Below are 9939 nucleotides of genomic sequence, written 5' to 3' on the forward strand. Positions count from 1 at the left end.
CTAGTTGGGCACCTCATCCATAGCTGTTCCCGGTGTTGTGGGGGTAGCTCGCCGCTGCCGACTTTCATCAGGGGTTACAAGTGTCAGCCGACACTGGGCCCTGTCCTGTCGTGCACGACCGCCTTGCCTTTTGTAATCTACTTTGGGTGTTTGAGCTCCGCTGTACTTTTTAGTCTTGACGAAGGCTTTGATAAACCCTTGTCGGAAGTTCCTGTTCAGGAACGCGTACAAAATGGGGTTCACACAACTGTTGGCAAACGCCAGCCAGTGGGCAACCGGGTAGATGTACGTGTACAAGACCACACCTAACTCTTTCGTAGGCGTTGCGAAGTCGTTTAGCAGGGTTGCGACCCACAGAGGCAAGTGCAGAGATGCAAACAGGGCAACGACGGCCACCATCATTCTAAAGATACGGACGTTAGCGGGTCTGTTAGCAGTTTGGGTCTTAGTGGAAAGCTGGGAGACTTGTTCTGCCGTGCGGTTGCGTCTCGCGCTTCTTTTGTACAGACGGAACCCAGCACGGAGATACAGACCAGTTATGGCCGTGAGGGGGACTAGATAGCAGATAACGAACAGGGACATAGTGTACGCTTGCTTGCTCTCCAGTGAAGACCAAGTCTCGTAGCAGGTAGGGTTGCCGTCATGGTCCTTGTACTGCGGCTGACGGAATCATCACAGCACAGGCGATTCCCCAGATGGTCGCGATGATGACTGACATTGTCTTCTTGTTCAGTTTGCCATCCGTTGGTTTCATCACAGCTAAGTACCTGGAGAATAGCACAATACTATGGTTCCACACAATTCTTTCCATCCCGAAGCATTTTTCTACATAATGTTGGTTTTAAATATTCATTCTGGTTGTTGCTTTAGGGTGTAAACGGATACCTGGTTACTTAATTTTGTCCATTAGCGTCCGAACACATAGATTTGTAAGTAGCTAATCTTTCTAAACATAAGTATGGATATACGAAATACATGCACAGCTAATATTCAGATTACTGTACAAGAAGCTCCTGTCAAGACTTTCTAGCGGATTGTATGCTATTTGGCAAAATGTTTCATACAGACATGGACCTGTATATGAAAGTCTTTTTGTAGCATTTCTTTTTTACTCCATTAGTCTGAATGTGCTTCTGCTGGCATAGCGTGCCCTGTGAGCATGGTGTGTGAATTGAATGAGATTACCTGTCAATAGCAATGGCCACTAGAGTATACACGGACCCCACTATCGCCATGCCCATCAGCATAGGTAGGATTGTGCACATCACCTCTCCAAACACCCAGCCTGTGGAACGATAAGGCACAAAAATACATTGTCAATTCCTTTGAAAATCATACACACACACATCCGGGATACAGCCTACATGTACGTCATCAAGATGGCGACTGGCGTGGCACAGCCGAGCAAAGAGCGATGGAACGCCATCATTTATATCGTCCTCCAAGGAGACGGCAAAGTATCTCAGATCATCTTAATACGTATAAAATCATCGCCATGTCTTTATATCAAGTCGCAATGTAGTGAGCACAGGTGTGGAATGGCGACATCGCCTTTAGAAGGCGCTCCTACAACTCGGCGTGATTTAAAGACACAGGGATGACTTTCTAAGATTAGAAGGCCGCATCAAATACTAGGCTGGCCTACATATCGACCTCCCTGAAGGGCGCTAGCTAGAGGAGGACACTGTGGCGCTCTACCACTCCCTGTGTGACTACCCCCCACCATGTTTATGACGTAGGCTGAGTCAGTGCTGTATCCCATGATACAGGCAAAGGAGCATGACGACTAAAGGTTACTATTGGGTCGTGGGGATAAATGGTTCCTATATATATATATACTGGGAGACTTAATTGCGCAAGAATTGTACAAGGTACAGCGCAGAGAAAATCGTAAAATCGTTGAAAGGGTTTGCAGTTTGCTGGCATTAGGAGTGCAACGCTGATTTGTCCAGTAGCCGTTATGCAGTAGCCGTTTGCATGCAAGATACGAAAACTTGCGCTCATTTCGGTGTGGTCAACTGAAGCTTTTAAAGACATGTTTAGTTACATTCTAAGCATGTTTGATTACAGTTTACATATAAGATGTATTATTTGATGGTACGATTCCCATTCCGTGCCTTGGTAAGACAAAACTAGTAATTCTCCTAAGTCAATTCAGCATCTTTACCTGATTTCAAGTTGTTCACCAGAGTAAACGGCATGCATATTCCACCCACGAAGAAGTCACTCAAGGCCACATTCACGATGAAGAAGTTGGTGACGTTCCACATGTTTTTGTTCTTCGCCACCACCAGACACACCAGCGGGTTCCCAACAATGTTCAACAAGAACACGGCGCCGTAGCCAATGATTATAAGGCATCGGACGTATAACGGCTGTTTCCAACCGGTCAGATCCGTGCCATTCAATGGGAAACTGAAATTTGTGTCCATATTTTTGTATGAATGAAACAAACTCTTTACAGGGTTGAATATGATATTTCCGGTTTGAGCAAACCAGTGACTTTTTTTGCGATGATTTACGTGATGAATTTCGAAAAAAGAGCCAATTCCGAAATAAAATTAGGAAAGTTCTATAGAAATATCTGAGCCAAGGTGTTTGGTCGTAATTCTATTAATCAAGTACCGTCGATACTATATCATATTTGTAGGTAGTCTTTAGCAAGGGTAGCAAATACGCCTTCAATAAGAGCTACTCTAGGAAGTCTATAATGGATCTGTTGGAGTATTGCCGAGCCAAACGTTTTACAAAGCTTTTTTTCTCTCTTGAATCGTGTGTCCTCATTGAGATTGTAGGAACATCAACGGTGCTCCTGGAGAAGAGACAAATATTAGACATGTTAACAAAAAACCCTGTCATTGATTAATAGTTATAATACGGAGATCTCTGGAACTGGAGATTATATGTATATTCATTACGTAAAGAAATAGCTTGGTGAATTATCCGGATGCACTTAAGGGTTTTGATTCCCTTATTTCAAATTGCCCATATATGTATTTCTGGTTCAACATCATAAGAAAGACATCGGAAGGGACTTGTTTTATTCTTTCCTTTACATAACACCCCTAACAAAAAACCTTCCTGCCTAGCAGTAAATGGAAAATGAATCTCCATTGTAGAAATCTTCTCGTAATTAGTCGACTTGAGGCAGAAATGGAATACTAGACTCTCTAGGCTACAATGCCATTAGCTATGCTGAAAAGCAGAGTTCCGGAATCTAGTGTGTACTTGGAGGCCATTAGCGCTAAATTGCATCCTGTTCCCTTAGATAAATCCTTGGGTAATTTGATGTATTTTATTTGAAATTCCTAGTTGAAAGCCACCCCGAGCAATATACTCACTCAGGAAGTACAGCATACTCACAATAAATGCTTGCTATTTCTGTGTGGAAAAAAAAGTGAGAATAATACGATAATGATGTAATCGACTTGTAACGTGGGCCTTAGGGTTGTAAAATTTGATCTTTGAGACCGGTGTTACTAAATGGATCAATTTAAGATAACGTTCTTTCAATGTTACTCTTTGTTAAGCTCGTTATGTGATGTTAGGGCCATTTATTTTCTCTTGTAACGTATGTCTAAATGAAGACACACACGTCTTAACTATGGCAAGGTATGTTATGTAGTTTCACCGACGCTCAAAGTCAAGGGGAACCGTAGCTATTTTTATCGCTTAAAACATATTTGAATGGCAGCCAAGTCGTACATTTAAGCAATGACAAAACCGTTTATTGATATTATACTCGTTGAAAGAGGTCCCTAGCGTGTTCCGTAACTGTTGTTCGCCTGTAAAATATGTTTGAAAGGCGTCCAAGTCGTACATTTCAGCAACGACAAAGTCGTTGTGTGATGTTCTACTCGTTGGCAAGGGTCTCTAACGTATTCCGTAACTGTTGTTTGCCTGTAATATATGTTTGAAAGGCGGCCAAGTCGTACGTTTAAGCAATGGCAAAACCGTTTGGTGATGTTATTCTCGTTGAAAGAGGTCCCTTACGTGTTCCGTAAGTGTTGTTAGCCTGTAATGTATATTTTAGAACCATCCCAGTAGTACATCTAAGCAATCTATTGATTTTATACTCGTTGAAAGAGGTCCCTAACGTGTCCCGTAACTGTTGTTTGCATGTAATCTATGTTTGAGAGACATACAAGTCTTACATTTAAGCAATGCCAAAACTCGTTGTGTGATGCTATACTCGTTGAAAGAGGTCCCTAACGTGTTCTGTATCTGTCTGTAACTCCCTTTCTCCTCTAACATATGTCTGAAGAAAAATAAGCCCATACGTCGTGTGATGTTAGTCCCTAATGTCTCCTTGAAGTTTTCGTCTTCTGTGATACATGTATATAATTTAGTGAAGATCGATCTATATATAAACTCTGACTTAGTATGATGTTAGACTCATAGACTCCTTTTACTGTTCCTCCCTGCAGCGTGATATACGTTTGAATGATCATGAATGAATGGATGGTCATCGAGTGAATACAACAACATACAATGGCAGCCTATTTCGGCTGAATTGCAATATGCTTGAGAATTGAAATGAACAGCAATTAAAATACAAAACGTACATTTTTTACTTTAAAATAACCTCTGGCACCTTGACTTGTTGAGCATGTCGACAAGGTAGTGTGGTTTTCCTATACCTAGCAGTTCTACAGTGTTATCTGGTGTTTGGACCTGAGATTTCTGCCATGTAGGCTCACACGGTTTGGCGGCAGCCATTTTGAGAAGGGCGAAGAGCTTAGAAAAGAAGTACCAAACTTTGTACAGAGTTCGTGCCGTCTGTTGCATGCACAGGGACGGAAGAGACAATTGATCTAAAGCTATGCCGTAACTAACAAGGGGGGTAGGGCAAGAACTATGCGGCAAGCTCTTATCTGTGCGTTTGAAGTTCATTGTGTGATACCAGGCTCTTATCGGAATATGTCATATTATTCTATTTCGTCCATGATTGACGTTTGGTGAAGCTCGTCTTATACGGCTAGCTAGTTTATAATGCCTGGCCGTGGATAAAAAGAAAGTTTATTTACTATATTACTACAAGTTGTAAAAGGGAATGCTGCAATACTAGTGTTGGCTATATCTAGACAGATTAGGTTTGACATCTTTTTGGGAAGTAGAGGAAGACAAAAAATCTGTACATTAATGCATTTGCTTCTACTGTAGCAACAGACATGATAATTCAATTGTTTAATTAGTAGACTTTTAAGTTCTATTTTGTAGTCTTTTTCTTTTAGTTTAGAGTTGACCATACAAAAAGTCAAAGTACTTTTTTGTCGTGTCAATGAGGCTTGAATCATTCATCCTTCAACTTATTCTTTCAGATATGTTACTATTTGATTTCCTCATAAAGACGTGAAAACGTCTTGTTTTTGCCACCTTTACTCTTCAGCTGGCCTTATCTAAATATGGGTAGTCACGATACCAAAACGCGAACAGATGTGCCTGGCATTTCCATTAATCTAAACGTAATGGTTTAGTAGTGGCAGACTTTTAGCCTGAAGTTGTTTTATACGACCTCTGCTCTATGCTTTTGCGTTGGTGTGCCATTCATCATAAACTGTCGTTAAACATACATGCCGTCAAAGATGAAATCTCAGTATAACGCTTAACTCTGGTAACGCCAATTTGGCAGGGTTAAGGCAGTATATCACTGCACTTGGGGCACAGGTGCGGCACTGCGGACTTCGTTTCACTGCGGCACTGTTGTGTTATTTTCGTCGATTTTTTTTTTATAATTCAGATATTGCGTAAAACGTAAAAGTATGACTTAGCAGACAATAAACTACACAAAGCGTTAGAGAATTTGCTAAAAAGCAATTACGCATTGACAAGCAACTGGATATGATTTTCAAAACGGTCAGACGTTTCAACTGGCTCAGTGTCACTGACGAAAACTGGTGGATGCCAGTTGAAACGTCTGACCGTTTCCAAAATCATATCCAGTTGCTTGAGTAATTGCTTTTTATCTTTATTATTATTTTTATTATTATTTCTTATCATTAAGATATTACCGGGATGTCTATCCTTCGTCGACATTAGAAAATTCGTTCTTCATCTCTAAAGTTTGTCATCTACGAACAGGTGCCCCAAGTGAGTGAGATGTTACTTTCAGTGTAACGGAAAAACAAATAAACACTGTTTCCTTAAACCTGCATTTATCCTCTTTTGTAGCATTTGTTTATAACAAATGTAGATATAGAATTTCTAATTCAGAGAATAAAGGGACGCCATTGGAGTAATTGTGTTTTTTGCCTTTTTTTACAGAACTAGATTCAGACTATTCAACTGGTAATTGTAGATATGAAACTTCCATGGAAGAACTATCATATTCTCCTTTTTTTAAATTGGAAATAAGATTGACATTTCTTGTTTGTATAGGTCATTTAATTGTTTGAAAAGTACTCCAAACTGAGCAGTATTTTATTCAGTCCCCAGACACCTTGACGGATTCACAAAGCACACATAAGTGATGACTGAGTGCGTACGGGAATTCCTTAGCGCATGAAAACCAAGGTGGAAAATTGGTAAGTAAATAGGAGTATTACCTTAATGCGTTTCAATGCCGAGGGAGATTTTGTACGCTTAGATGAATACCAGCAACAGCGCGATTTTATGATAGCATGCCTGGGGGCATTCTGAAGAGAAACATCTTATTCAGTCTCTTCATCAAGCTGAAGGCAACTAACTCAGATCTTAAGACTACGCACCGGCCTCCTACAGGTTGGCGCCAATTCGTCCCATTGACAAAGAAGTAGCGTCGTGCTGTGTATGACTGAAGAGGTGTTTTTGTGTTTGGTAATATTCAATTTCCTTCTTATCATAGCGAGAGATATGGGTCGTCCCGTCGACAGGAAATATCATTTTTGTCCAGCTCACATAGACAGGAATAATTTTCATCCATTCACGCACTACTGGGGATGGGTATGAAAAGTGTGGTTAGTTCTCCGACGTGTTTGTTGTGTGACCTTCAAACACGGGGTACTTATTTATATGTAATGTTCTATTAGAGAGGCGCCCTTAACTAAAGCATTTTCCACTGCTAGAAAAAAGAGTGAAGTGAGGAAACTGCATTGGAGCTTGTCAGGGATTCGAACCCAGAACTTCTAGATTTCAGGTCAAACACAATACTTATTAGGCAACATGGGGTAATAGTACTGTTTTGTTGTAGATAAAGAGGTAGTCACCGTCAACAGGCGGTAGGTTCTTTTACGTGATACTAGTTTTGAAAGTAACACCGAAATTTCACCATGCACGGGGCCGCCAGCATAAGGTTACCAACCGAAATAACGATTGCAGTCCTTTGCAACATATAGCAATGGTAGCTGGTGTGTTACGCCGAACTGCGGTTTTACCGGCTATGTAGATACAGATACAGATACAGATACAGACCCTAGGACCCACGTCATTTGATCCAGTACTGTGGTTGCATTACCACATGGGCGTTTGTTGTAACTACCTCTGAACTCCGCAAAGGAGTATCAGGTGTATACTCAATCTCATATAAGCCCAGATTAGCCACCGCTCTCTCGAAGATTACGTCTACAATCTTTCTGAGAAATATCATACCGTCGTGCTGAGAATGTATTCCTTGTACAAAGATCATATTGTGGGAAATTCATTTCATGGAATATGACAAAGTCTAGAAATATATGAGTAAGTAGGATTTCCTTCTGTGCCCATAACACGCACTATAAAAATTACACTTCTCGAATGTCGTTGATACTGTATTTCAAAGGCTCTAGGTTCGATGTTCAACGTTGTTTTCTTGTTAAAGGCACTAACACATTAATGTATTGACACAAATGAAAGTTAGTACCGAGCTTTGGTCATTGATGTAGTTCTCTCTGACGTGACCTTAACTTATAGAACTGACTTGTTTTGCCAGTTTTTTAACAGTGTTTCAGGAGAGCCACAACTCGAGCATGTTAAAGACCCGAGAGGAAGGACGCAACCAAGTATGAGATGATTGAAACCTTTTAGGTTTTTGGATTGACATCACCTAGTACCTATTTACATGTCGTGGCTTTTAAACTTCGTGTTTTTAAGAGGCCCCAATTTCAGTAATGGGTGACCAAAACCCACGTCAAACCGACTAAACTCACGTCAGATATACATGAATTTTGTTGCCATATGTTTAGAAAAAACTATTCACTGAATAGTTTTGTTTAAACATATGGCAGAACGTTTATGTACAATACAATGCAAACTTTAACTAGATTCTAGGATCCAATAAACAGATTAATCGACTACGGGGACATCTGTTCTTAAGCTGTCTCGTTTATCAGATAGTGCTCTCTGATCTCCCTTCAACAGTACTACCATGGGCCATCGCGTTGTCTTTCTGTCCTTTTCAGACCAATCAGGATCAAGATCGGTCGGCAAAATGAAAGACTAGTGCGTGCTAAAGGAAATGTTTGAACTTGCGGCTAGTTCCGTCCAAGGGAAAGGGGGACTAGGTCATGTGTAAAGATCTCGCGGAAAATCTCACGAAAACGAAGGAGATTATGAATGTGGAATTGCTTCTCGCAAAATGATGGACATTTCCTGAATTTGATTCAGGACAGCATTGTTTCCCATCCGGGGTAGGAATAACTAACAACAATAGAATTCGTGTTAGATACATGTACACGTTTTAAAACTATTGCCTGAAAGGTTTGTGTTGTTGCCAATACGTCAACCCTGTACACATACTTTACAAATACTAAAACTACATCTACCGGCATTCACCCCTCGCTCCAGCTATGGATATACAATGAATATTCAATACCCGTTCCTATAGGCGGAGGATATATTGTTGGAAATTCAGCTTTACTCGTTAATGATTTTTCAATTTGCTGAAAACTTTGCAAGTCTGTTACTGTCTAAATTGTTTTCATAACAGATTCAGAAAATAACGAATCTTCCAAGGATGTCCAATACCTTTATCAAACCACAACACACGATGATGATACAAAGATTGCACCAGTCGATAGCCATTGCTTGTTACCGAGCTATACGCCAGCCAGTACAGATTGATGGGTTTGAAGCCGCTTTTCATATCAAGGCGGTATGGATTCAAGTAGTTGAACAGATATGACAAACGGGCGTCGGAAGATGAAACTTCAGTGTGATGGCTTGTATGTAGCCAGAGAGCACACGTAGAAAGAAAGTCAATACTTGACTGCCTGCGGTTTCAATATGGATTTCCCGCTTTCATTCACCACAGTAGGAGGACCGAGGGTGATTCGTCTAGCTGTGAAACGAAGTTGAATTTTGTTTTGTATATTGAGTATATTTCCCACATGCCACTGGCATGAAATATATATTTTATTTCAAAAATGACAGAGCCATGGTTAATATGATATTCGATTCACATTCCCACCGAAACGTTGCTTTTCAAACCTGATGAATAGATTTTAATGAGACTGAACTACTGAGTACGGAGATACAAGCGACTTAAAGAAACCACACGAAAATAGCTTCTTCTGTCAAAGACAGATATCTATGATTTGGAGTACCTGAAAGATGCGTTGCAGAACCCACGGGAATTGTTTTCCATTACGCTTGGCAATCCATCAGAACCCGGTAACTATCAGATGCAGAAAACATCGCGTATTTACGGATGGGAGGCTACCTGAAGAAGAAGAACACTAATTGAAAACATCTACAAACATCTACGATGTATCTACACTATACATTATGGTTCTCCTGTCGGTTCGACAGATGAGCAGGCAGACAGGCATTACCTGTTTTGCCTGACCTGCACATGACTTTTTATGGTGAAGGAGGGGTGTGCAATTCCTTTTCCACCCTCTCGTCTACTGGAGCACTAAGTCTCACAGGGACAGAACTGTATGACACGTGTGAGACGGCTTCAGCAGATGCAGCTTTGTTTTTCGGAGTATCCGTCTCCTAGGAGGACTTCCGACCAAGGATGTAAGGGGTTCCTCCTACCCCAAT

General features: G+C 40.9%; 2 protein-coding genes across 2 annotated transcripts; both read right to left on the reverse strand.

Annotated features, from left to right (window-relative positions):
- LOC118426174 (neuropeptide FF receptor 2-like) lies at positions 1 to 582 on the reverse strand. The gene has a single exon (XM_035835436.1). It carries the CDS (start codon positions 580 to 582, stop codon positions 1 to 3), a length of 582 nt encoding a protein of 193 aa, XP_035691329.1.
- A 58-nt stretch (positions 583 to 640) lies between these two features.
- Positions 641 to 2520, reverse strand: LOC118426175 (neuropeptide FF receptor 2-like). Its single transcript, XM_035835437.1, has 3 exons — positions 2168 to 2520; positions 1186 to 1285; positions 641 to 767 (listed from the first exon to the last, which is right to left on the reverse strand). The coding sequence occupies exons 1-3, from the start codon at positions 2430 to 2432 to the stop codon at positions 641 to 643; spliced, it is 492 nt and encodes a 163-aa protein (XP_035691330.1). The 5' UTR covers positions 2433 to 2520.
- Positions 2521 to 9939: the final 7419 nt, after the last annotated feature.

This window comes from Branchiostoma floridae, chromosome 11 (genome assembly GCF_000003815.2).
Source record: "Branchiostoma floridae strain S238N-H82 chromosome 11, Bfl_VNyyK, whole genome shotgun sequence".
Classification (NCBI taxonomy): Eukaryota; Metazoa; Chordata; class Leptocardii; order Amphioxiformes; family Branchiostomatidae; genus Branchiostoma; species Branchiostoma floridae.

Bases quoted from the DNA above. Each gene is read 5' to 3' on its own strand.
- LOC118426175 (XM_035835437.1), bottom strand. From the start codon at position 2,432: ATGGACACAAATTTCAGTTTCCCATTGAATGGCACGGATCTGACCGGT. The intron at 1,286-2,167 runs GTAAAGATGCTG...ATCGTTCCACAG, and splicing joins GGTGAACAACTTGAAATCAG to GCTGGGTGTTTGGAGAGGTG. The intron at 768-1,185 runs GTAATCTCATTC...GCTATTCTCCAG, and splicing joins GTGGCCATTGCTATTGACAG to GTACTTAGCTGTGATGAAAC.
- LOC118426174 (XM_035835436.1), bottom strand. From the start codon at position 582: ATGTCCCTGTTCGTTATCTGCTATCTAGTCCCCCTCACGGCCATAACT.